The 26984-nt window shown below is 51.3% G+C and overlaps 1 protein-coding gene across 2 annotated transcripts; it reads right to left on the reverse strand.

The window, feature by feature from the left end:
• Window positions 1–458: 458 nt before the first annotated feature.
• On the reverse strand, window positions 459–26081 carry SMAD7 (SMAD family member 7). Of its 2 annotated transcripts, none has more exons than XM_015887223.2 (4): window positions 25146–26081; window positions 22541–22594; window positions 17914–17985; window positions 459–2324 (listed from the first exon to the last, which is right to left on the reverse strand). In XM_015887223.2, exons 1-4 carry the CDS (start codon window positions 25642–25644, stop codon window positions 1786–1788), a joined length of 1164 nt encoding a protein of 387 aa, XP_015742709.1. In that variant the 5' UTR covers window positions 25645–26081; the 3' UTR covers window positions 459–1785. The 2 variants fall into 2 exon arrangements, with proteins under 2 accessions (XP_015742709.1, XP_015742708.1); XM_015887222.2 differs by having other exon boundaries at window positions 17914–17988.
• Window positions 26082–26984: the final 903 nt, after the last annotated feature.

Genomic DNA, 26984 nt, shown 5'->3' on the forward strand with positions numbered 1-26984 from the left:
GGGTGGGGAATGTTGAGCAGAAAGATGCAGCGTTGGGTGAACCCACTCTTGATGCTCACAATGACTTCTCAACTACCACATCTGTCCACCACATGAAGGCCAATAGGATCCAAGACACAGATGTTGCACCTCTCCGAAGCCCTCAGGCTCCACAGGGCCAGCAGCTTCCACTCAGAAACTTTGGTGAGCTTCCACCATAGGTAGGAGCTCAATCAGCTACAGGAACTTCTGCTGAGGACACACTGGATGCGATGCAGAGCTCCAATCAAAGCCATGGACCTGTGGAGCAACCCAGATGGCACGCTGGCATAAAAGCCATCGTATTTTAGGGACAGGATGGTACAGGACGAACACTGGGCTGCTGCCATGGGGGTGAGCTCAACCTGAAACGACAAGCAATAGGAAAACCCCTCACGCTGCTCCTCCACACCTCTAACAAAGCCACTCCGCACCGAGGGTCAAGTGTATGTTTTTATTTTTTTCATGGAACATAAAATCCTTTAGAAAAAAACAAAACAAAACAAAACATTCATCTGGATGAGAACACCCATAGAAAAAAACCACCAATCTCATGTTCTTTTCTTTTTCTTTTTTTTTTTTTTAATTTGGCATTTGTTATTTGCATTTATATTAAAGCAAAGTGCATCTTCTCTTATTTTTCTCGTTTATACACATTGCACAATACATAAATAATGATGCTTATAAAACGTCTTTGTATTTACAAGTAATAATATATTTATATATAACATAAAATACATTTTTTTTTCCTCTTCTTTAATAAATCTCAGGGTTTTTTTTTCTTAAGAAGTCCTTTTTTTGTGTGTCTGTGTGTTTTCTTTCCAAAGCACTACGATGCCAAAGTTCCGATGAGAATGCTCTCTTGTTCATTTAAACCTTTGTACTTAGAAAAATAGCTTATGTTAAGGTCTAAACATGCTCATTGAGCTAAGAACAGTGTAAAAGTATCATACGTGTGTATGAATTCAAGAAGAAATGAAAGCACAACGGCGTCTCCAGATACGATGGCACTGGGATAACCTGATCCAACAGGTTCCGACAGACCAACTACCCTCGACGCTTTATATTCCCCATATTTCTTTTGTTTTTGTTTTGTTTTGCTTCATGTTGTTTTTTTTTGTAGTTGTTTTGTTTTTTATTCCCTAGGCTTACGTCACAACTCAGCTCCAATTGCAAAGCGTGGGCCACGCGTGGTTTCTTCGTTGTTGTTTTCTCCTCTTGTATCAATCCTTGATGATATAAAACACCATGGAAAGATGGGCGGGTGGGATGTGAACCCAACAACAGCGACGACCCAATGAGAAAACTCAATGGCAAAAACGACACAGGTGGGGTAAGACCTGGTGGGAAGTTTGTGCACCGCTGCTGGGGAGGGGTTATCAGTTGGGTGTCACCAACATTGGGATGGGGGGAGGGCATGAAAAATACAGGGATCCCACCACGCTACCCAAGAGCAAGTGGCTCCCAACCCACTCATCACATAGGATAATCCTTTGGGAAGTGGGAAATGATTATCATATGTGATCTGCCCCACATGCCCTCCTTATTGGTCGTTTGCACTTCTAAAAAATAGCTCTATTTATCAAAATACCCGGGCGAAAATCTTTCCACGAGCTATTTCTCAGAATGGGGGAGATGCGTGGCGGGGGGTAAAAAAACAACAACCAAAACGAAACAAAAACAAAAAGGTTGCATGAAAAGCAAGCACTCAGAAGGAAGTAATAGCAGCAAAGTAGTATAAATGTCATGAGTCCGCTCCGTCTCGTGTCATCGGTTATTAAAAATAACCTCTAACCAGCACGGGCAGCTGCTGATGAACTGCCTGGTGTAGCACTGGCCCCAGCCCTTCACAAAGCTGATCTGCACGGTAAATCCAGTCCATGGCTGCTGCGTGAACTCGTGGTCGTTCGGCCTCTGCAGGCTGTACGCCTTCTCGTAATCAAAAGCCTTGATGGAAAAACCCGGGAACACTTTGTGCACCAGCAACGTCCTGGAGTCGGGGTTGTCCAGTGTGGCCGACTTGATGAAGATGGGGTAGCTGCTGCGGTTGTAGACCCACACGCCGTCCACCTCCTTGGTGAGCTGGATGCCGTACCCGATCTTGCTGCGCACCTTCTGCACCAGCTGGCTTCTGTTGTCCGAGTTGAGCTGCCCGAGGCAGAAGCCGTTCCCCTGAGGTAGATCATAGAAGATATCCAGGGAGGGCTCTTGGACAGAGTACAGCCGACCCACGCGCGTCTTCTCTTCCCAGTATGCCACCACGCACCAGTGTGAGTGATCCCCTGACTCCTGAAGAACTTGTGAATCTACGGGGGGAGACAAAAAGATGGAGAAAATGAGGACTGTGGGGGCATTCGGATCCCAAAGTGATGCAATGTCATGAGTTCCACCCCTTCACGGTGCTCTCCACACATACCCTGACAACCTCAGCACCCTGGAGTTGCCCATGGCCAGGCAGGATGGGGCCTTGGGCAACCTGGCCTGGTGGGAGATGGCACTACTCATGGCAAGGGGTTGGAATCTGGGCGTCTTTAAGGTCCCTTCCAACCCAACCCAATCCATCCATAATCTCTGATGTCCCTTCCAATCCAACCATTCTCCACTTCTGTGATCTTCAAGGACCCTTCCAAACAAACCATCCTCCAGTTCCATGACCTTCAAGGTCCTCATTCTGTGATTCCACTGTTCTGTGATGATTCTATGATCACTGAGCCTACCAGGGGTGCAACCAAACACCCTACAGTCCATCTCCAGGAACAAATTATCACCCACTGTGCAGAGGCAGCATGATAAAACAAGACATAGTTCCAAAAGCAGCTCAAAGGACACCACCCCTGGGCTCAGCTGCCCCATTTTGAGGCTTTCATGGAGCCAGGTGAGGGTGAACCTAGTGGATAGCAGCAGGGTGAAGGCCAGAAGCTGTGTGCTGTTAAGAAAAGCCACCCCAAAAACCACAAAAGCCACCCAAAACTTAGTTCCCTTTGCCCTTATCTTGACTCCATCCTCTGGAAAGGGGTTTTGACATCAGGGGAAGGGGCCAGGGGGGCTGAGTAGCACCAAACCCCCTTCCTCAATGCAGCATCTGCACCCAGTGCTGCTCTATAATCCCTCATGGCCTTTGGACCATGTTGGGACCTGGGAACCATTCATCTCTATAACTGCACTTAAAAATACCAACATGCAACCAGGCTGCAGGAAAGTATGGGGGTGACCCAGCAGCACCCCCCTTCCCTCACACCCCACCCCAAGCCTTAATGTCACTATCTTCAGTATTTTCTGTGTCGTTCACCTATGACTTCTTGCTGCTCTTCCAGCACAGGCATTTTTTATATCAAAAACAACAATAAAAAGCAGCTCCAGAACCGGCAGCCTCGCAGTGCTCATTATTTCCTCATTTCAGTGCCAGCAAGGAACAGAGTTCTGCAGTCACACACAGCCATGGGGGGTCATGGCCCCATAGGGAGAGTGTCCCAGGGGGATTGGGAGGGGAGGGGTGCAGCAAGAAACACCCCTGGGAGGGTGTTTTTCCACTCCCCCTTCCCCCAAAAACCAGAGCCATGTGGGGTGATGTAAATGCTGCTATGCCCTCCCCGCCCCCCCTTGCCGCACCCTCCCCATGGGCTTGTTTTTTATTTACTTTTTCATTTTATATTTGGTATTTTGAGATGTTTTAACTCGCCGTCTGCTTGGAGAGTCGGGAAAGCAAAGCTAGGTTGTAAAAATAAATAAATATAAAAATCCAACCCCCACCGACTCTCCCCCCCCCGCCATTATCCCCCATAGTAAGTGCAGCCACTGCAGCTCACACGCGTTCTGCTTTACAGCAGTGGAGGGAATTTTGTAGAAGCTGTTGAACCCCGCTAAAATCCCTCTGTTTATTTTCTTTAACATAAAAGCATCCCTTTCAGGAGTGGGCGGGGAGGGGGGAATAGGGGCAGAAAGGCCTTTTTCACCCCCTGTTTGAGCCTGCGTTTGAGAAGACCCCTTAACGAGCGGCTCTGCCCAGTGTACAAAGAGGTATTTAATTGCATTTTAAAAAAATATATTAAAAAAAAAAGCAGAAGCCAACCGCCCTGGCGATGAATGAACAGAGCTCTGTGGAAGGCTGGAGCTCATGAATGAATCCCACTCGGGTTTTCAATGGCATGGGGTGAGCAGACCTCACGGACAAGGCTTAGGTAATCCGGGATTCTGGACCGCGCGGTGTAAATACGGCACAGCGCCTTCCGCCCACGGGCTCCACTTTTGGCTGGGTTGTCTGTTCCAGCAGCCATGGGAATCACACAAGGCCAGGCCCTCTGCCAGCCCCAATGGTGCTGCTTCTCACCACTGCCGGGACCTCCCTGCTCCCCTCTTTTTTTGGCACCGGTGTTTCCCACTGAATGAATGAATGGGAAAAGCCAATGGCGTCACCGGGGCAAGAGAGCAGGTCATAATAAAGAAGAAAAAGCTGATGAAGTGATGCTGTTGACGAACATTTGATCCCCAAAAGGCTCTCTATGCTCTGTGGCAATGGCCACAAGCATAATGAGGTGTGAGGATGGCCCTGGAGGTGGCCAAGAACTATAGAAATGAGGCAACTGTTGACACAGTCAGTGGGAATGGTGGGGGTGGGCTGGAGTTGGGGATCTTAGAGGTCTTTTCCAACCTTCATAACTCTGTAAGTGGGTATGGTGATGAAGGGTCAGCAGTTGGAATGGATGACCTTAGCGGTCTTCAAAAGCTTCGTGTTTCTCTGATCACTGTGGTACAGTCGTGACTGGTTGATGGTTGGACTTATGACCTTAGAAATCTGCTCCAATCTTAATGATTCTATGACTCCATGACTGGGCAGGATGGGGAGTCAGTAGTTTGACTTGATCTTAAGAGGCCTTTTCCAGCCTTCATTCTATAACTGCATGGGCATGGTGGGGATGAGTTGACCTGATGGTCCCAAAGGTACAATCTCAATGACTCTATGATTCAAACAATACCCTCAAAACACCACACTGTGTTCATCTCATGGTTCCATGCCACCTACCATAATTTAACCATTGCCATGGCTGGGACCAGGCCCTTTCTCAGCAGTGAACGCTACTGCAAACTAATGCAAAAACACAAACTCAGGCAAATTTGTGCGGGAAAAAGAAAATCTTTGAAACTTTTCAATACAAAACCCCAAATGCTGGGAAATTAGTGGCAATATATATATATATATCATATAAATATATATATATATATACTGGAAAATGGCACAAAGATGCCAAATCCTGGGAAATCTGTGGCCACATCTCCCTCAGGCCACCAGGGCTGCTGCACAGCCAGGATGCCAAAGGCTGAGAAGCTCTTTAGGATTCTCGTACTGAGTTAAAACCACGGCTTTTACGAGCTCCTTGGAGCACACACATCCCTTCAAAGCTAAATGCCTGGAGGAGTCCCAGCGAGCTCCGAGCACTCCCACATCCCAGCAAACAATGCTGCTGCTCAATGCTGGAAACATGCATGCCCTCATTTCATTATTAAGTGCCCCTCCATTCGCTGCTATCGGTGGTTTATTATTATTTTCTATGGCCGCACGACAGCTGCCTGGGGGCCCATCAGGACCAAGGCCATTGTGCAAACTTACTGTAAAGAACAAATAAATAACGGAAAATGAGGGCAGGAGGAAGAAAAAGTTCTTTTTCACTGTGGAAGAACTGAGACTCCTCAGCTCTCTTCAGAGGAGGGAATTTAGGTGGAATTTAAAGCAACTTTTGCAGCCCAGAGGCAGAGAAGCCAAGGCCTCTGTAGGTTTCCAGCTCTCAGCCCTGTCTCGGTGCCAAGTTCACAAACACCAGCGGGGGGAGGTGGGAAGGGGAGCTTTTGTTTTGCTCTGTTTTGTTTTGACATAGCTAAAGGTTTTCCTGTAATCAAGCGACTTCTAATGAAAACAGCAAGCCGAGCACACACTGCGCTGTGGGCCAGCCCAGCTGCTCCCATCTGATCCAGTCAGGAGCTATCTGCATCATCGTCACTGCTATTTGGAACTGGGAATACCACTGCTCCTGATTAGGCCTTTAAATGCCCCTAATTGGATCTTTTCCCAGTGATGTTACAACTATGCGTTAATTACATTACCCAACTGCAGAAGTGTTTGAACTGCAGAGATTGACGTGGCTGAAGAGCTGCGCCCCGAAGGGTCTTTCCATGCTCTTCCTGCCACCACACCCCTCTCCTCTCCTGCATTCCTCTCAGATGCCTGGGCTGGGATTTCCCACCAAGAGGCTGCCCATTTTGGGGTGCTCTCACTCAAGTGGTGGCCCCATAACCAACACCAGCATCCCAACAGGAACTGGTAGGTGGTGGCCCCATACCCATAACCATATCCCAATGGGAACTGTAGGTAGAGGCCCTATATCCATGACCATAACGCAACAGGAATAGGTAGGTGGTGACCCCAGACCCATGATCAGTAACCCATTGGGAACAACAGCAGCAGATAAATTAACACATGCACTGAGGGTTGAGACCAGATGAAGCAAATGCTCCTCCTCCTTTATGTCAGCACACGTGGAGGGGCATCTGAGCTTAAAAAAAAAAAGGTCTGGGCTGGTGTCAGCACAGTGTGTCATTTGGCCAGGTCTGAGGCTGAGACAGAGCTCAGCACATCATAGCCAGTAATCCCCTTTGCCTGACCTCGAGTGGCACTGGTGAGACAGGGGCTGGGCCATCCCCCCTTCTTCTGCTGCTCACTGAGATGGAAGGGATGGAGACACCTAGGTTAGACAGCAGGGACAGAACAAGGACGAATTTGGCAGAGCCCTTCCTCAAGGACACACTGAGAACTTAATCAAGGAGAACACTAAGCAAGCCCAGAGCTAGTCAAACCTAAGGGAACAGGCAGCATGCCTTCCCTCCTCCCTCCCAGGCCACTTGCAAGGTCCTTGGGTGGGGGAAGAAACAAAAACAAAAACCCCAAAGTCTAGAAAAGTCCTTCAAAGACAGATTTCCAGGTATGACTTGCAAGAGCAAAGAGAAATCCAAATTAAAGGGCACGCTCTACTGCAGAAAAGGGTCTTTGTGCCTTTCCTGGAGCTTGTGGGCAGACACCGCCCAGGGGAACGTTTACCCCAACCCTTTTGTGCATCAGCTCCCTTGCTTTTGATGGCTGGCATGGCTTTTGTAAGGCAAACTGAGAGATCCTCAATGTGTTCCACTCCACAGCAACAACCTCCCCAGACAAGGAAACATGTTGAGGCCCTAAAACACCACAACACTCAGTCAGACCAACACATGCTTTGGGAGCTCTTAATCTGCAGATTATTGACACTGTAGACCCTGACATCCCTTCAGGAACCATTCCAGCCCATCGTGTCAGTGGGTGCTTAGGGAGCCCTTAATCCGCGGATAGACAGGCTAGACCTTTGTCAACGGTTTACGGGCTGTGTCTCTATCTAATTAGGCTGTTCTTATGACTCAACCTATACAGCAATGATGCCGGCTAAAGAGCCTTCAGATGGTTTATTTAATTTATTAGAGAGTTGCCCACCCCAATGTTTTAATGGCTCCTCGATCCCAGCAAAACAAGTCAACCTTGTATCAAAATCCATACCCTCACAGGTTTTGTTCACAGAAGCATGACAGAGTTTGGGATTTCCCAATGTTTCCAAGCAGGGCTACGGTTGAGACTCATTTAGCAGCGTGTGATGCATTAATAGAAGCACTCTGTGCCATATCCCATGGGAACTCCATATCCAGGCATCCCATGGGGACCCGAGCAAGAAATCCCATCACCTTTACCAGCGCAGCAAAACTCCTTCATGAAATCAGGACAAAAATGGGGTGGGAAGAGGAAAGAGCGGGTCCCTGAGGACATCTCCTATGGCTTCCAGCCCAATGTAGGGCACTGTGGGCCACCCTTCTCCCGGAGTGCCCAGCTGGAACCTGTCCCCAAACACTGGGGCTCAATTCAAGCACAGACGGAAGAAACCAAACCCTGCAATGCACACTAATGGGACAGCAAAGAAAGAACACAAGTGAAACTGCTGGGTTCATCGAGTCCACCAACCCAGAAATCTGATTCACAAACATCCTATTAGTCACTGCTACTGTCTAATTACAGCGATTAATCAATTACCATGGCTAAAAATTACCCGAGAAGAGAAGAACCCTTCTTTGTGCCCATTTTCTTTCCAAGCCACTGGGCTGAGCCACTGCTGCAGCACAAGGGGAAAAAAATCCCCATGCACACCCCAGAAGCGCCCGTCTGCCGTCTGCAGCGGTTAGAGCGGAGCCAGCTGACTCCAGCTTCCTCTGCACCAGGCTCAGGGCCTCATCAGCCATGCAAATTATAGAGTAGTGCGCTGTCTGAAGGCCGAATTTCGACTCAGCTCAGAGAAAAGCCTTAGAGGAAGGGCGGGGATGGAGAAGGCAGCCAAATCCATTCATAATATTTACAGTAAATGGGCCTCTCTGCTGTTGTTTAGTATACAGTCAGCCTAATTATTTTTGAAGTTTTAATTTAAAGAACCTTCTTTATCTGCCTCTCCTGCTGCACCCCTCAAAGGTGTGGGAAACTTTGCTCCTTCTTCTCAAAGCACCAGAATGGGAATCCCTCCTCCCCCCTGTGCCATGCACCAAGACCTGCCCGGATGGGGTGGGAAGGAGGCTCCCCCATGGGGACAGGGACAACCCCCAGGATAGGAAGGAATGTCCAAGGGGGTTCAAGCCAAAACAAGATGTGCTGCATCCGAATGCAACGCTCTCCCAAGACCCCTCTGGCACAATTCGTGTACTACTGCATCCCAAGGGCTCCAGTATGATCCAGCAGTGCATTCTGTACAAGCAGTTGAGACCCCATTTTAATGCCATTAAGGGAGATTTCAGCAAACCCCAGTAAATATGGAATCACAGAACCTCTGAAGTTGGAGAAGATCTCCAAGATCCTCCAGGCCAACCCCAAACCAGCCCTACCACCACACCCACTGATCATGACCCTAAAAAGAACCATAGGATCATTAGAATTGGAGAAGACCCCCAAGACCAACCCAGACTAAACCCCAGCCCACCCCCACCATGCCCAATGACCATGTCCCTGTGCGCCACATTCCTTCAACACCAACCAATGGGGGGTGGTACCGGCCCCCAACCCCGTTGGTGAGCCAACACCTCCCCTCCAGGATCCAGCAGGGCACACCCCTTCTGCACCTCAACCCAACCCAGAGACCTTCAGAGAAAGGAGAAACCAGCACACAAAGAGCTCCTGGCTCCTGACAAACCAGCCCGGATGGAGCTTGCCAGAACTCCCACCTTGGTGACAGCACCCTGCCCATCACCCTTCCAGCACAGGCATGAATTGCAGCCACCAAAGACTTGGCAGGTCATGGCCCTCCCCAGCACAGCCCCCATCTCTCCCAGATCACAGAACCATTCAGGCTGGAAAAGACCACTATGACCACCCAGCCCAACCTCCACCCATCACCACCAACTCAACTGTGACCCACAACTTGGGGAACTGGGTTCCAGCGCAGGGATATGGGGGCTGCCCATGTGTGATCCCCAGACCGACAACACGGAGCTACACGGGCTGCTTGGTAGAAGGGCTGTAAAAGCCCTCCTAAACCTGGAGCAGAGCAGGGCACCATGTCCACACGGATACCCAACACCCAGATGTGTGCTGGGATCTGTTCCCGAGTGCATTCCACACACACACACACACACACACACACAGAGATCCCCTCCCCACAACACGCTGACCTGCAGCTCTCCCCCAAGTTACTGCAGGAGCAAAAACAGACGTTTCCCTTAAAAAAAAAAAAACAAAAAAAACCATATAAAAACAAAAACAAAAAGAAGCCCACCACCCACCCTGCGCTGTGTTCCTTCCTAGAGGGCAGGGAGAGGCTTTTGCAAAACATGGAAACGCGGAACAAAAGTCCTTTTCACGCCACCGTGCCCCCGCCAGCCCCGCTGCGTAACCATTATGAAAACGGTGGAGCGGGGTTGGCATTTGGAGCATTTACTGCATTCCTGCCAATAAATTCCATTCCCGGATCCGCTGCAGAGCGGCCCTCTCCCCCCCTCATTCCTCTCGGCTGGCTTTACAGCCTCAACGCCGCCGCGGGGCCAGGGCCCTGCGAGGGGGAAAAGCACCCCGCGCCAGACTGGAGACAGAGCGCAGACGGAGCGAGTTAATCATTACTGCTGTCTGCCTCCGTAATCTAATCACGGCCGCTCCTAGGAGCACGTGGCACAGCCCTGGTGCTCAATGGAGATGGGACATGGGGATGGACGGACGGATGGATGGATCTGCACGGAACCCCCATGTTGGCCAACCAAGAGACTGAGGGCTGATGAAGGGTTCTTGGCTAGAGCTGACAAGGCAGGGAGCTGCCCAGCCATACAGCCCTCCCCGCGCCTCTCGCTTTGCTTGGGATTAATAATGCGGAGCAATTAGAGAGAATATTACGTTCGTTAAGTAATTAACCCTCCCAGCACTGCAATGGAGCTGGCACCCCTGGTTGGTGTGGCTGGGGCCAGCAGCTTGTCCTGAGCCACAAAGCACCAGGGGTGAAAAAACCCAACAGCCACTCCCCAAAATTGCTTGCTCCTGGGTGAACCTCCCCCCAAAACCTGCTTGCTCCCAGATGAAGAACCCCCAACAGCTGCTTGCTCCGTGCTGGAGGTGGCTTTGCCCAGCTGCACAGTGGCACCGGGGTCACCTGTCCCCACATCCCATGCACCGTGCCATCCCCCCAGCCCCAAACCCTGCTCCTCCCACCCCAGAAGGTGACGGCGGTGACACCGCAACACAATTTTCCACGCTGGCTCTTGTGGGGCTGTGACAAAGCGCAGCGAACCCGCAGGGCTCTGGGCGTGAAGATTTATGGGTTTGTTCCTTCTCGTGAGCTCCAGCGTCTCAGCCCGGCTTCCAAAGAAAACGAATCCATCGCTTCAAACACAGTGATGTAACCTCAGCTCCCCACTCCTTTTCCAAATAAAACTGCTGCTATCCGATTCCTGCCCACAGGATGGCTTTATGGGGTTATTCAGTCCCCTGCCCCGCAAACTGAGAGCGCAGCAACCCCACGGGGCTCCACAGCCTATGGAATTTCCCTATGCAGTAACCAGGACCTTCCCACCAGTGGCACATCCCAGGAATTTGTAGCATCCTGAAGGCAGCGCCATTGGTTTCGTCAGCGCGAGTCAACAGAGCAAGAGCCAACTCCCCCGGCTGTAAAAGCAGAAGGTGTTTGGACTTCCCTCACCTCCCCAGATCAATGTATCTCAGCCTTAAAAATGGGGATCTGAGAGGTTTGGGATGGAGGGGATGGGATGGGATATGAAGCAGCTCTGCCCCGTGGAGCCACGTGGCCACAAGGCACACCGCCGTGAGCTGGCGCTCATTGAATCAGCACTGGCAACCCTACAAACAGAATCTATTCAGAAAGAAAATTACTATTCATCAGCTCCGGCTCCCTTATTATGTGCACATCTATGCATGTGCTTTCAACAACACTCCAACAGCCCAACAGCCGGAACCCTTTGTTTTGGGGAGAAATCTGCCTTCCCATTTGCCCCCCACAAAGAGAATGCATTTGAAGATCATGAAGGGTTGTGCTTCACCCTAAAACGTCAATGGAAGTCGTACAGTCACCAAATCATCAAGGTTGGAAAAGACCTTCCAGATCCCAAAGCCCAACCCCAAACCACCCCCATCAGTTCTCAAACACCTGCAGGGACGGAGGCTGTCAAGAAAAGGGTTGTGACACATGCTGGATGCCCCGCTCTAATTCCAAGGTGATTATGGGTGCTTGTGATCTGAGACAGTGAGGGGACACTGAGGATGGGAAAGCAGGAGAAGAGATTGAGGAGAAAATGGGGAAAAATGGACAGCAGATTTTGGAAACCAGGAGTGGAGACAACGGGGGAAAATGGGCAAGAAATGAGGTGCTGACTCCCCCAACCAGCTGGGATGAGGGACACAAGGGAAGGAGCTCATCTCCACCCCCAGGTTCATCCTCCAACACCATGGACTCAACTTCAGGACCCAGAGCCATGCTGGAGCCTAGGCAGTGAGGTTAGAAGGGTAGAGAAGGGCTGAGCCAGCTCTTGCAGAGCTGCTCCCTCTCTATTTTTATTTATTTTTTTCTTTAACCTTTTTGCAAGTTAAAACCAAGATAATGACGCTGGGTGGGGACCAGCTTGGAGAGCCGAGCAGCCAAACCAAAACTCTCCTCTGAGCCAAGAGCTTCCCTGGCCTCACCGTTTGGGGAAGGAAGCTGAGAGCAGCCATGAAACGATCCCTCCGTGCACCGAGGTGGAGCACACGGGCAGAGGTGACCCCGCTAGTAAAATATTTTTCAACATAATGAAAATAAAATAAGAGCTCTCCAGCTGCAAGCTGCGCTCCGTGGGGCTGCGCCCCTCCTTCTCTGCTTCCCTCTCCTTTCTCCTCCTCCTTGGCACTTTCTTCCCTTCACTAATAACGCTGTTTTCTTGCAATTTTTTTTTTTTCCTTTCCCCCTTCTTGGCTCTTTTCACCTAAAGCTTGATGTAATTTCCTGCCCTGTCCCAATGTTTCCTGTTCGTTAACAGGGTGAAAGTTATCATCACGCACTTCAACGGCGACCCGAAAACCAGTGAGAAAAAATAATAAAAGCAAGAAGCAATGAGAGAGAAGGGCAGACCGGGTGGCATTCCCAATATTCCCAGTGCCACCCTATTCCTAAAGAGCAGCCAGCGGCCGTTTGGTGACAAAGCAATGGGATTTGGACAAGAAGGCTGTACATGTGAAGTGGATTTTTTTTTTTACTTTGCACGGCGACACTAAAACAGAGACCGTGCCTCAGCAGTTAATAATATCCCTGCGCTGAAAATAAACTGGGAAGGAAGCTCCTTTGTGACAGTGGGCGGGCGGCCAGGCTGCGGCGTGGGTCATTCAATCTGCCGGGGGTTGGCACCATACAAAGCCTGGCTCCCAGTGTTTGCCCTGTGTCAATGAAGGGGTTTGGGGACCCCGATGCATCCCCATGCTCCTGTGTTTGCCATGCACACCCAACCACCATGCTGGCAGTGCTGGTGTTTGGAAGCGCAGCCCCAGTGACCCATGGTGGGTCGGTGTGTGGGGTTACTGTCACTGTTCCCATAGTGTAACTGATACCTGCAAGCAGACAGTGGGGATGGAATGGCTCCGGCCCTGTACGAGTGTTTGTGTCCTGTCTCGGTTTCAGTGTCCCCAACGATCGGGTTTCCGCCACTCACTGGGACATTTTATTTTGCAAGCAGAGAGTGGTTTGGGTTGTTTGCCAGTGCAGGCACACACCCCTCCCCGGCTCCATGCTTCCAAATCCACTTTTCTACCCTCCTTCCTCCCCCCAAAAGCTCCAGGCTACAGGAGAATTCTCAATGGCCCCAAAACCACATAGAATCACAGAATGTGCACAGGGACATGATTTAGCAGAGGGTTGTTAAGAGTCAGGGTACTGTGTTCAGGTTGTGGTTGGACTTGATAATCTTTAAGGTCATCATGTAATTGGGAAAGTGGGATGGGGTGATGCATTCCCATCATTTGGATTATAATCCATCCCGGGAGAACATCTTGGGGAACATCCTAGTCACTAAGGCTGAGAAAGACCTCCAAGACCAACTACAGCCACTGATGCACCCCAACCATGCCCATTCAGAGGTTCATACAATCATTAAGGTTGGAAAAGACTTCCAAGAAGTCCAACTCTCAACTCATCGCCACCGTGCCCACTCAGTCATAAAGCCACCAAAGGCCTCCAAGATCCCCAAACCCAACCAACAACCCACCACTCCCATGCCCAGTGACCACTAAGCAGATACACAAAATCATCAGAGCTGGAAAAGACCTCCAAGACCATCAAGTCCAACTGTTGACCCACACCTACCATGCCCATTACCCATGTCCCCAACACCCCCCTTCGGCTGCTGACTGCCTTTGGGCTCCCACAGGCTGAGTGCCCCATAGAACCAACCCCCCCTTGAGCAGAGGAGCAGTCGGTGCCAGCCCGTCGGTGCCGCGGTCAGCTGATGCTGAGCAGCCCGAGGCTCCTCGCCTGGCAGGCAGCCTGCAGCACGCTGGCTCCAGCGCTGTCATCCTGCATTAACCCCTGATAACCTCCGCCCTGCAGCATGGGGCCAACGCTCTGCTGGGAGGCTCAGGAGGAAAGGGTGCAGCAGCTTTATGCAGCGTTGGATGTGGCCAAAAAGGAAAAAAAAAAAAAAAAAAAAGGGAAAAAAAGGAAATTTAAAAGGAAGACGTAAGCTCACAAATAAATCAAGAATAACTGACCCACCTCTCCCCCCCAAGAAAATAATAATAATTAAAAAAATATAATTCCAAGCAATTGTTTATCCTTGGGACAAATATACAACCTGAGCTGCACAGGAAGATGTCTCAATTTCAGATTATAATAGGATGCCCGTTTGTAAATAAAGGCATTTCACAGAAGGCCATAAACCCTGTGCTGGGGGAGGTGGAAGGGGGGACCGGAGCCACGTGGGACTGCTGGCGGATAGCTGCGGGTCTGGGCAAGGTGCTGCTCCCTGAGAGCAGATACCAGCGGGGATCAGAGGCATAGTGCAACATTCCAGGCCTGCCCACCATCCCATAATGAAATGTCACTCAGTTTCACGTCGCCAAGACAGAGCAGATCTGAAGGAAATGCTCCATCAGACCACACCACGTCTGCTCCCCGCCTCCAACCTCCACTTGGCCTTCTCCATCTCCTCCAACATCTCACAGAGATCCCACCCCTACACTGGGACCTCCCCACTTGGAACTGGGGCTGCTCGGGGTGTTGTGCCCATCACATCCCCCCAGAGCCACCCCCACGCGCTCTGTTTGGAAGCAGAGCACTAACCAAACCCATCTGCTGGGAGCAAGCTCCAAACCCAGGAAGAGCCTCCCTCTGCCTCCTGTTTGCAGGAATTATTTTTTTCCCCAACTGGATATTTTCTCTAGGTGTCAACATGAGGAGCACCCAGAAAGGGTTTGGGTTGGAAGGGATCCTGAAGACCATCTAGAACAACCATCCTGGTGGCCAACGCAAGAACTACCCATAGAAATAAACAGTGATAAAAAAGAGGGAAGTCCCACACAAAGCAGCACAGTGGGGGACAAGAGCTGGAGAGGGGAGAGCCAGGGCTGCGCCGTGGGTCAACATGAGGGGACGTGGTTGTGCTGATGCTGCACAATGCCCAGCCATGCTGCACACACGCTCCACAGGTTCTCTCCTCTGGTTCTAACCTCTGGAACAAACCTTATCCCCACCCTTTTTTTCTCTTTCTTCCCCCCCCCCCACCCCCCACCATTTACAACTGAAGCCAACTAGGTCACAGAGGCACCATGTGGCCGTGTCCCCTCCCTCTGTCCCCACCCCTCGCACTCTGTCCCCTTCCACACTGCTGCTGACAACACGAAAACACAACTCCACCTCATAGGAGGGCACCCTGAGCTTCCCATTCATCCCTCTGTGGTTCTGCATGCGGCCACTCATCCGCTGCCTGACACTGTTACCCAACTGCTATCGAATCTGGTATGTAACTGGTACCCAGTGGTACTCAACTGATACCAAACGTTGTACCCAACTGGTAACCACCTTGGTACTTAATGTGGTGTCCTAGCAGTACCCAACTTCTACTCAACTCATACCTAGCTTGGTACCCTACCAGCACTCAACTTCTACTCAACTGCTACCCATCTTGGTAGGCAACTTGTACCCAACTCAGTACCCAACCACTACCCAACTGCTCCCCAACTTGGTACCCACCCAGTATCCAACTGTAACCCAACCGCATCCAACTTGGTCCTTGCACTCACAATGTGCTCCATCACACTCCTCCTGGCCCAGCTTCCAAACCCACAAAAATGGGTTTTCATCACTTTTATTAAGCCCCCCACTGCAAGGCCACCACAAGCTCTGGGATCTCCAAGAGCAGAGAAGGATGCAGTTCTCCATTGGGATCCTGCAACCCTTGTCTGCCCTAAAGAGCACCGAGAATGCCCTGACTCCTTAAGGTCCCCTTCAAACACACACTTCTGCTAACTTAAATATGCCAGGGGTAAAAAGAAAAATAAAAAGGAGTAAGTTGGCTTTAGAGAATTGCTGCAAGCAGCGTTTATTTTCCTTTCTCGACTGGGTCCCTCCAGTTGGGAATTTTCAGTGCTACACTTCTGTGCACGGAGCGGGGATGCCAGTAAATCAGAGCAAATGCAAAACAAATGCTCTTTCATGTGGAGGCACTCGGCTTTGTTTCACGGCCTGTGTAGCTAACCGTGTCCCTCCTGAGTCAACTCTCCTATCAGCTCCTCATTAAGCTCAATGGCTACAATTACATTTGTGGAGGGAAAAGAGTGAGCAATGATCATAAAAGGGTCTGTTTCCAGGCTTTTCTTTTCTTTTTCTTGGTGGGGAGGAAACCTTAGATTTAAAACAATAATAATAAATCCAAATGTGTGGGATATAAAAAATAAAAACAAAAAATTGCACTTGATGAGGGGGGTAGGAGCCTTCTTTTTGGGGTTTGTTCATCACAATCCCAGTGCATCCCACTCACCAACCAACTCCCCCCCCCTCCTCAGCCCTGGGGAGCGCGCCGGGTGATTTCCTGCAGCCCAGGCCCCCTCCCTCCTTCCCTCCAGCACAGAGCAGCCAGACGAGATGTTATCAATCGCCGGCCCTTGCAGAAAGCCCCCTGCTAAAAGCGAGTGCTTCCTCTGCTTATTTCATGTGGTATCCTGTGGAACTGAGCTCTCTCCTCCCCTCTGCAACGGGCACATTTCAGGAGGAAAAAGGAAAAAAAAAATAAAATCAACAACCAAAACAAAACTATCTAACAACATCCTTACTGTGTTGTTTTGCTTTTCAGCTCCTTTCTTTTTTTCCAGACTCTTTTTTTTCTTCCTCAAAGCCAAAGGCTCCAATGACAAGAAAGAAAAAAAAAAAGAGGAAAACCCAGTGCTAAAAACGACAAGTTGCTGCATTCCCTCTCCCCCTGTTTGATTAATTCTCATTAGGGCCCTTGGACAAACAATATGCTCCCCTCTCAGATGACAGCCGGGGTATACATTACACCCAAAGAAAAACAAACGGGGCTAGCTTAAAGGCATCCACACCAAACACCATTCCTGGAGAGAGGGACGGCCCCGCGTGCGCACAGCCGACGTGTTTCTGGAATTCCATCTCAGGGCAACGTGGGGCATCAATGCTCCATGAACCGTAAATCAGAGGGACAACCCAACAAAGGAAGCACCTCCCAACACAGTGAGGACATGCAGGTACATGGTGTCAGACACTTAGCACAACTCCTTTAATCCTGGCAACGTCAACGCACAGAGTCCAACCGCAGACATAGGAGGGCAACGGGGGCTTTACACACTGGGATAAACAAAGGAGGATTGGGAAAACCATTCTGAACAACACGTTGTGTGACGGCACCTGCAAGCTAAAGGAGGTGGGAGGTGGGGAAACAAGGGAAACTCAACATGCTCTGTGGAGATGCATGAAGTATCGGGTGCCGGAACCCCGAAGAGCAGAGCCCAAGGCAGTGACCAGGTATGGCTCTTGTCCCAGGGACAGGACATCACTGCCACCGTTGCCAGGCAAAGGACACCACACTGCTTCAAGAACACATGAACCCGACCAAAGCAACGCCAACACCTTCCAACCTTCCAGCACACCTCGCTCCAAAATCAATGGGGCATGAGGCTGGAATACAAAGGAAACGTCAACTTCTGGGGCTAGACAGCTTTCCCTGGCATTTCAACACATCCTCTGCATGTGAAATTAAACCAAATTCTCCTTCGAAGCACACTCTTCCCAATGAAACGCACCCCCAAAACCTTTGGCCGAGGCACCCAAAAGGACACGAATAGAGACAATCAAGTAGGGTCAAGGAGAAATGTCTTACCTGAGAGCCCCCCAGGGGCTAGACAATTAGTTCCCCCTGTTTCAGTGGAGGAAGGCACAGAGTCTGGACAACCTGCTGTAGCAGAGGGAAAGAAAAAGGAATCAGTGTACATGCATTACTCTGCAGGCTCCAAGCAAAGCTGCAAGCAGTGTGCACATTCCGAAGCGTTCAACAGGAAGCGATTACTAATTGGCTGCACAGACACGGCAGTTCATCAAGAGGCATCCACCCTAACTCATCACCTCAATCAAGACTCTGCACAGCACTTAATCACTGGCCCCGTGCTGATTACAGCGCGGCAACAAATGACAGACTGGCGGCCACCTCTCCATCTGAGTCACCAGGGTAGGACATCAGGCCATCCTTGTGATGGAGCAGCCAAAATTGTGGCTTTCTGCACCAAAGCAGTCACCATCTGAGCTTGCCAAAGTGGGAGCCACTGAAAGGGAGGAGGCGGCTCATTGGTCTAAGTCTGTGCTGCACTGCTTGGGTATTGGACCTCTCCAACCCCAACTTTTTGGACCTCCCCATCCCCAGACATGCAAGCATCTCCTCTCCTTGCTCCAGGCGACAACAGCCAACACCAGTCCCCTGATCCTACAGCTTTATCATCACAGCCAGGGGGGACACAACCCCAAGGCAACACTATGCCTGAAAGGGGATGGAGGCAAGAAGGAAGACCCACAAAGTTCACACAGATCCTCAGTTTTTAGAATCCTAGAATGGTTTGGCTGGAAGGGACCTGTCAGATCATGGAATCACAAAACGTTGGGCTGGAAGGGCTCTGTAAGATCATGGAATCACAACACGTTGTGTTGGAAGGGCCCTCACAGATCATTCAGTCCTTTGGCAGGTTGCTGGAAGAATCTGGCCTCATCAGGGTGACATCCCTAACCACATCCCTTTGCTCACTGCTCTATCTCAACACAAGGGCTGCCACCAAGAGAGCCCAGATGCTCTTTTCCTACTGATAAGTCACATCTCCAGACTTCATCCCTGAAATCTCAATGAAATTAAAAACAACAGCAGCAACAAAAAAAACCCATCGCTGTGTGCATAACCTCCTTTTATCAGAGTGAAGTCGCAGCCCTCACAGGAATATACAGTTTAACAGGATACACTTAATCACGCTGAAAACAATAGAGGAGACAGGAAATGGACTTACTTGTGAAACACTGCACACTATACACTCTCTAAATGCCTTCAAGTGTTTGCTGTTCTTTAAAGAATTTTGCCTCTTTTTTTTTTTTTGGTGGGGTTTTGCGTTTTTTTTTTCTTTTTTTTTTCCTCCTTGTATTTAACCCTTTCCAACCCAGGCAGAAGATCCCCTGAGCTGTGTCTCTGAGACAACCTCAGCTGCTCAGGTTACAGCTGTGGTTACAGATGTGGTCTGCACACAGGACCATCCCACAGGTCCCTGATGAGACCTTTGGCCTTCCAAAACACTACGAAACACACAGAGGAAAGGCACAGCACCCCTTCATCACTGCTTCACACTCACACATCCCACTCTCACAGTGTGCCACTTCCGACCCAGACACTACCCAACCTCCAGCTCCCACCAATGCCATGGGGGCACTGCCAACATCCCAGTGGCTCCTGTCCCATGTAAGCATGGGATAAAGTACTGGCTTGGATTATATCTCACACCTGACACAGCACTTGTTCTATGCAAAGCTGTAGAGAAGCAGAAAATGTCTTGGATTACAAGAGATCATCTAGACCAACCCTGAGGTGTACGGACAACAGCCAACTGTAATAACATCAAATCCACCCCAACAGCTCCAACACACCAGCCCCAGCCTTGCTCCCTCAAGCCAATGGCACAGCCCCTCAGAACCTCCACCACTAACAAGAATGTGCCAATCCCACAACACAGCAGACACCATCACCAGAACCCATGTTGGCTCACAGGGGGCACGCAGAGCTCCATATTTCCATCACCATCATCATGGTATGGTTGGACATGATGACCTTGGAGGTCTTACCAGCCTCAACGACTCTATAAGTCAGCATGATGGGGTCAGGTCAAAGGCTGGACTTCACTTCAGAGGTCTTTCCAACCTCAGTGATTCTATGATGGAGAAACACTGGGAGCACATTCCCACCTCCCCAGACAATGCTGCCTTTTACCCAGATATTGGGTATCCAATATCTGATTTACCCAATGACCAACGAAGGCACCAAGGTCCTGCACTGCATCCAAAGACACGCCAGGTCAACAACACTGTGCTCTCCCACTGCCATGCACTGACCTAACCCAAAAACCACATCAAGAAGGTGGGAACAGAGGGAGCAGCAAGGAGGTGGATGGATGCTGGGACACAAAATCCTATGGCTCAGTGCAAGCCGAGCTGCAGAGGAAGCCCCAACCACCTGCACCGACACACCGCGAGCTCCACGCGCCCCGCGGTCACAGTTCAACTGCCAAATGGGCTTTTATTTCAAAGGGGAAAAGGAAAAAAAAGAAGGGAAAAAAAAAAAAAAAGAAGGCTTTTTGGTGAGTAACCCAGTTGCTGCCGCGCTTCCGATTGGCAGCGTTAATCACTTCCTATTGGCTGATCCGCATCACTTTTCCTTTCGAAATGGCACATTCCTGCTCTGCGGCTTCTGCTGTTTACACACATTTTGCTACCTTATGTCAACACTTGCTAATGAATAAATATGTCGCCGGGCTGCTGAGAGAGAGGCCCTGGTGGAGGCAGACGGGACAGTTCAGCCTCGCTCATGGACTGATCCCAGCATTAACCCATCAGGGCAGAGCCGTCTGCACAGCACTTTTAATCCCATGGATGGGGAGAAACAAAGGTTACCAAGGAATAGGCCCTTATCACACACACTCCTATGGGGAGCATCTCCTTATCCAGGTGAAATCACATTGCCTTGCCCCAAAACCACCCATCACAGAGACCTCAGGGCATGGGATGCTGAGCCTCCCATCACCCCCTCCTCCATTAATCCACTCGTGTTTTTTCACCCCATAGCAAAACATCCCTGTGCTATGGGACACCATGGGACCCAGGTCACCAAGGCACTGGGGCTTCCTTCATTCATTTTCTGAAGAGAAAAAAAAAACCCACAACAATTGAAAACGAAAAGGCCAATTCCAGTCAATCCCGTGGGGCTCATCCCAACTCCAGCAGCCAGGCCCAAAAAGTGCCGAGCAGTGATTGTGGCAGGGAAGTGCCGAGCAGTGATTGCAGGAAGCTGCTCTCCAAAAGGCCAAAAGGAAAAGAAAAAAAAAAAAGAAAAAAAAAAAAAAAAAAGGGAAAAAAAAAGGCAATAAACCCTACAAACTGTAGGCAAAACTGTAATAAAAACCCAGTGCTGCTCTCCGAAAACACATCTTGAAATCGCTCTGCCAAGGGGCATCACCACGGGGCGCTGAGCAGCCACGCTCACCTCTAAGGACAGAAGGATGTGAGGACACAGGGATGAGGGTTCCCCCAGGTTACCCCCACTCACAGCCTGACCCCACTCAGCCCCACGTGCTGCCAAGCAGGAGCTGACACAGAACTGCTGCTGGGGGTCCTCAGCCACCCCAACACCCAGCCACAACCAACACAGTGCTGCAAAAACCCCTTTTCCAGACTCTCCCTAACAACTCTTCCTCATTTTCCCAAGCCTACAGCACGGGATTATGCCCCTGCAGCCCTGCACGCCTCCCCCAGCCCATGTGTCACATCTCATTGCGAGCTGCAGCCATCACCCCAGCCATCACCAAATTCCTCCCACCCCACTGCTTGGGGGGGGCAGCCAAGGTCCCACAGCAGCCCCCAAAGCTGCAGTGACAAAGGCAGTGCTGCCTTCCCCACGTTTCTAACCAGAAATGGCTCTTCTTCCTCCATTTTAACCCGTTTATCCCCACTTTAAACCCATTTTCCTCCATTCTTAATCAGCCTTCCCCATTTTTAACCCATTCCAAGCCATTTTCCCCCATTTTTCACCTGTTTTCTCTCAATTCCCCTCCATTTTAACCCGTTTATCCCCATTTTTCATCAGTTTTCCTCCATTTTACTTCGGTTATCCCCACTCTCAATCCATTTTCTCCCATTTTTAACCCCTTTTCTCCCATTTTTAACTCACTTATTCCCACTTTTAATCAATATTCCCCAATTTCTGATCATTTTCCCCATCTGTAACTTGGTTATCCCCGCTTTTAATCCAGTCTTCCACCTTTTTAATGCACTTTCCCACATTTTTTGATCACTTCTCTCCATTTTTATCCAATTTTCACCCAATTGGTAACCTATTTATTCGCATTTTTCAATTGGTTTTTCCCTATTATAATCAATTTTCCCTATTTGTAGCTTATTTTCCGTAGTTTAACCTACTCATTCCTATTTTTAACCCAGTTTTCCCCATTTTAACCCATTTCCCTGCATTTTAATCAGTTTGCTAAATTTTAACACATTTTCCTCCACTTTTCACCTGTTTGTCCCCATTTTTTATCAGCCTTCTGTTTTTAACCCATATCCCCTCATTTTTAATCCACTCCTTCTCCTTAATATGGCACGTTTATCCTCATTTCCAACTCATCCATCCTTCACTTTCAATCTATTTTCCTCCCATTTTAACCCACTTTCTCCCCTCCCCCCCTCTCCCTGCAGACAGTATCTGCACTCACCCGTCGGCTTGAGGAAATCCATGGGATATCTGGAGTAGGGCGGAGGGGGAGACTCTGCAAGGAGAAAAAGAGCCGAGAGAATGAGAAGCTGTGCCATGAGAAAGAACAAACAGAACGACAGGCGATAGGCGATAGACGATACGATAGCGGCATTCCCGGCGCTGAGCCGGGCGGGACGGGACGGGACGGGGCGGCCGTCGGGTAAACAAAGCGACGCTGGCGCCGGCGCTGCCGAGCGTCTGCGGGGGGCATGGGGCCGGGGGGGGGGCACCGAAAAGGGGGATAAAAGGAGAAAAAAGGAGATATTGCGAAGAGACCGGGGGTGGGGGGGGAGGGATCCCCCATCCCTACAACCCCACGTGGGGAGTTGGGATTTAATACTTGTTTTTTTGTTAGGGGGGATGGGAAGGGGGGGTGGGGGTGGCTGTATTCTTGACCTCATTCATACATTCCCTATGTCCTTCCCCACGTCCCTTACCCCAGTCCTATATCTCCAAGTTGTTTTGGTTTCTTTTCGGTGTGGAGGGGAGAATTGTTATTGTTTCTACATTGGCTGCATCCTTGCCTACAGCAGGGGGTTGGAACTAGATGATCTTGAAGGTCACTTCCAACCCAAACCATTCTATGATCCCCAAACCCACTCCCACCTCCCCCCAGGTTTTTGGAAGCTGAGAACTGTAATTTTAATCGGGTGTTCAGGGTGAATAAGTTGGTTGCATCCCCATCCCCCGCATCCCCCACCTCCAACCCCACAACCGCAAGTTTGGGGGCTTAAAAAATTATCATTTCTCCTGGGATTTTAGGGTGGGAAATGTTGTCTGCATTCGTAACGCATTCCTACATTCCCCACCTCCATCCACAATCCCATCCTCACATCCTCAAGTTTGTGGGGGATTGAGGATTATCATTCTTAAGGGTTTTTTATTTTAGGAGGAATAACTTGGCAGCGTCTCCAATCCCACATTTCAAAGTTTTGGAGATGGGGATTTTTATATGACTATTATGTTATCATCATGCAGACGGGACAAGCTAATAGTATCCCCACTGCCTTCCCACAGCCCCACACCTCAAAGCTTTAGAGGGGCTGAGAATTATTATAGATATTGGGTTTCTAAGGGAAAGAAGTTGGTTGCATCTCTATCTCCCACGTCCCCACTTCCATATCATCCCATCTGCAACCCCATCCCCATTCATGACCCCAACCTGATTCCCTACCGCATTCCTATAACCCATCCCCACCTCCATCTGCAACCCCATCCCTATCCCTGACCCCATCCCCACATCACTACCTCCATTCCCATTCCCAGACCATACCTCAGCCCCATCCCCATATCCCTCCCTCCAACCCCACACTCCAGCCCCAGGCCATAACCCACCCCCATCCCCATATCACTACCTCCATCCCTGTCCCCAGGCCACAGCCCAGCTCCAGGCCATAGCTCATTCCTGACCCCATCCCCATATCAGCACCATCTTCATCCCCAGGCCATACCCCAGCCCCAGTCCCAGGAGCCCATCATACCCCAGCCCCATCATTCCCATTATATCCCTATCCCTAGGACATACTCAACCCCTAGGACATATCCAGCTCCAGCCCTGTATCACTACCTCCATCATCCTTATCCCTAAGACATACCCAAGCCCTAAGACATATCCCACTTCCAGCCCTATACCACTGCTTCCATCCCCAACCCTAGGACACATGCCATCCCCACCAGGACCTCCAGTCCCACCCTTATTACCTCCATCTCCATCCCACTATACCCCATCCCCATCCCAAGGACATACTCCATGCCCACCTCTCCAGTCCAATCCCCATCATTACCTCCATCTCCATCCCCATTTCACTACCTCTGTTCCCACCCCATTATACCCCATCCCTAGGACATACCCCATCCCTAGGACATACTCCAACTCCACCACTACCTCCAGTCCCATCCCCATTTCACTACCTCCATTCCCACCCCATTATGTGTTGTCCCTATTACATACTCCAGCCCCAGCCCCATATCACTAATATCACTATTCTCCAGCCCAATCTCAATACCATCCTTAGGACATACTCCATCCCCATTACTACCTCCATTCCCACCTCAATAAACCCCAACCCTAGGACATATCCCATCCTTAGGACACACTTCAGCCTCATCCCAATTTAATGCCATCTCTAGGACATACTCCAGCCCCAGCCCCATATCACTATCACCATCCCCATTTCACTACCTCTATTTTCACCCCATTAAACCCCATCCATAGGACACACTCCATTCCCAGCCCCATGTCATCATCTCCAGCCCCATCCCAATTTAATTCAAACCCCAGGACACACTCCATCCCCACCACCACCTCCATCCCCACATCCCTACCAACTCCACCCCTAGGACATACCCCATCTGTCAACTCCCAGCGCACACTACACGACGTTGGGATGTGGGACACCCAGAATCACAAAGCCACGACACCCATCCCTCGGACAGAATCACCCCCAGCCCCCGGCCCAATTCAACGCCACCCCCACCCAACACCACGACCACCTTCCATCCCCACATCAGAGCCGCCCCCATCCTCACCCCGTCCCCACATCCCGCCGCCCATCGCCCCTTACCGAGCTCGCAGAGGCGGCTGAGGTGGTGCGGGTTGCAGCACACGAGCTCGGTGGGCGCCGCGCCGTCGGCCTGGCAGCAGCCTCGGAGCCGCTTGAGGGGCGCCCCGTGCCGCAGCTCGGGCCAGCGGAACACCCGGCACAGCAGCGCGGGCAGCGCGTCCCGCTGCGCTCCCAGCCGCGCCTCCCCTCGAGCCGGCAGCAGCACGCAGGGGGTGCGGGCCGCCCCGCGGGACTCGACGGCGCGCAGCAGCCCCTCCAGCTGCCGCTCCTTGCAGCGCTTCAGCACGGCGTGGGTCAGCGCCTTCAGCTCGCCCTCCGCCGCCCCCCGGCCGCCCCCGCGGGGGGGTTTGGCCGGGCAGCACCCCCGGTTCCCCCCGCCGCATGAGTGCGGCCGAGGTTCGGCCGGCGCTGCGCCGTCTCCCGTCTCCTCCTCTCCGCCGCCGGGTGCGCGGCTCCGCCAGAGCCGTCGGACGAGGAGCGAGCGTTTGGTCCTGAACATGCGGGACGTGAGGAGGGGCCCCCGGCTACGGCACGGGCATGGCGTGCGCCGAGCATGAAGGGGCCGGCAGCCGGGGCGAGGCGGGGGGCAGCGGCGAGCGGGGGGGGGGCCCGGCCGGGGTGGTGCATGCGCCAGGCTCCGCGCTTTGATGGCCGGGGGGGTGCGCAGCGTGAGGGGCACTCGTGCTGCGCGAGGTAAAAGGGAAAAAAAGCGGGGGGGAAAGAGCTCGGAGGGAAGGTGGTGCTCGGCTTTAAAAATACGAAAAGATAAAAGTGGGAAAAAACGCAAAAAAGTGACAAATCAGCGCAGTTTCACGGCGCTTTGCTTGGAGGTGGGCAGCGCGAGGGGTGACCGCGCCGCGAGGTGAAGGGGAGCAAAAAGCGGGTAAGCAAAGGGGGAGTTCGGGGGTGCCGTTCCCCTTTAGTAAGTGAAGGAGAGAAAAAGGAGAGGGAAAAAAAAAAAAAAAAAAGGAAAAAAAAAAAAAGAAAATGGTAGAAAAAGGAGCAGTTTCACTCCGCTTTGCTTGGCTGGGGAGAGAGGAGTGAGCAGCGCTCAAGGGTTGCCCGCGCTGCGAGAGGTGAAAAGCAAAAAAAGTCGGGGGGGTGAAGACAAAAACCCGGGGGTGCCGCTCTCCTTTAGGAAAAGGAGAGAAAAAGGATTAAAAGGGAAAATGGGAGAAATCGGCGCGGTTTCAGAGCGCGGCTCCGCGGCGCATCGCGCGGGGGGGGGCGGCCCAGCGCGGGTGCGGAGAGAGCACAGAGCCGGGGGGAGCCGTGGGGCTGCCGGGGGCCGCAGCTCCCATCAACGCACCGCGACGAGAGGGGGAGAGGGGCGGAAAAAATGGAGAAGGGCGAGGCAAAGGGACGGGGCGGGGGGGGGGAGTGGGAGAAAAAGGGGGGGGGGGGGGGGAAAGAGGTTAAAAAAATAAAAAATAATAATAATTAAAAAAAAAAACTTAAAAAAAATAAAAATGTAAAATAAGGTTAAAAAAGGAGCCCGGCGGCCCTACGTGCGGAGCGGCCTCGGCGCGTTCGTCCCGCGGAGCGGAGCAGCATCGCGCGTCCCCGCTCCGCTCCGCTCTGCCAAGGAGAGAAACGGGGCGGAATGAAGCGCGGAATGAAGCGCGGCCGCGGCTCCCCCCGCGCCCCCACCCCTTCCCCGCAGCCTCTCGGGCTTTTCTCGGTGATTCTTCTCCCTCCTCCTCCTCTTTTTGCCCCTATTTTCCCCTGCTCTCCCCGCTCACACACCCGCACCGCCGCGGCTCCGTCGTTCCCTTTTGCCTTTTTTTTTCCCCCTAATTATTTTTGCGCGGGGGGAGGTGTGTATGTGTGTGTAGGGAG

This window comes from Coturnix japonica, chromosome Z (assembly GCF_054131305.1).
Source record: "Coturnix japonica strain WE chromosome Z, WE-NBRP24, whole genome shotgun sequence".
Classification (NCBI taxonomy): domain Eukaryota; kingdom Metazoa; phylum Chordata; class Aves; order Galliformes; family Phasianidae; genus Coturnix; species Coturnix japonica.

Bases quoted from the DNA above. Each gene is read 5' to 3' on its own strand.
- SMAD7 (XM_015887222.2), bottom strand. From the start codon at position 25,644: ATGTTCAGGACCAAACGCTCGCTCCTCGTCCGACGGCTCTGGCGGAGC. The intron at 17,989-22,540 runs GTGAGTGCAGAT...CCTCTGCTACAG, and splicing joins GGATTTCCTCAAGCCGACGG to CAGGTTGTCCAGACTCTGTG. The intron at 2,325-17,913 runs GTAAGACATTTC...CTCCCCCCGTAG, and splicing joins AGCCCCTGGGGGGCTCTCAG to ATTCACAAGTTCTTCAGGAG.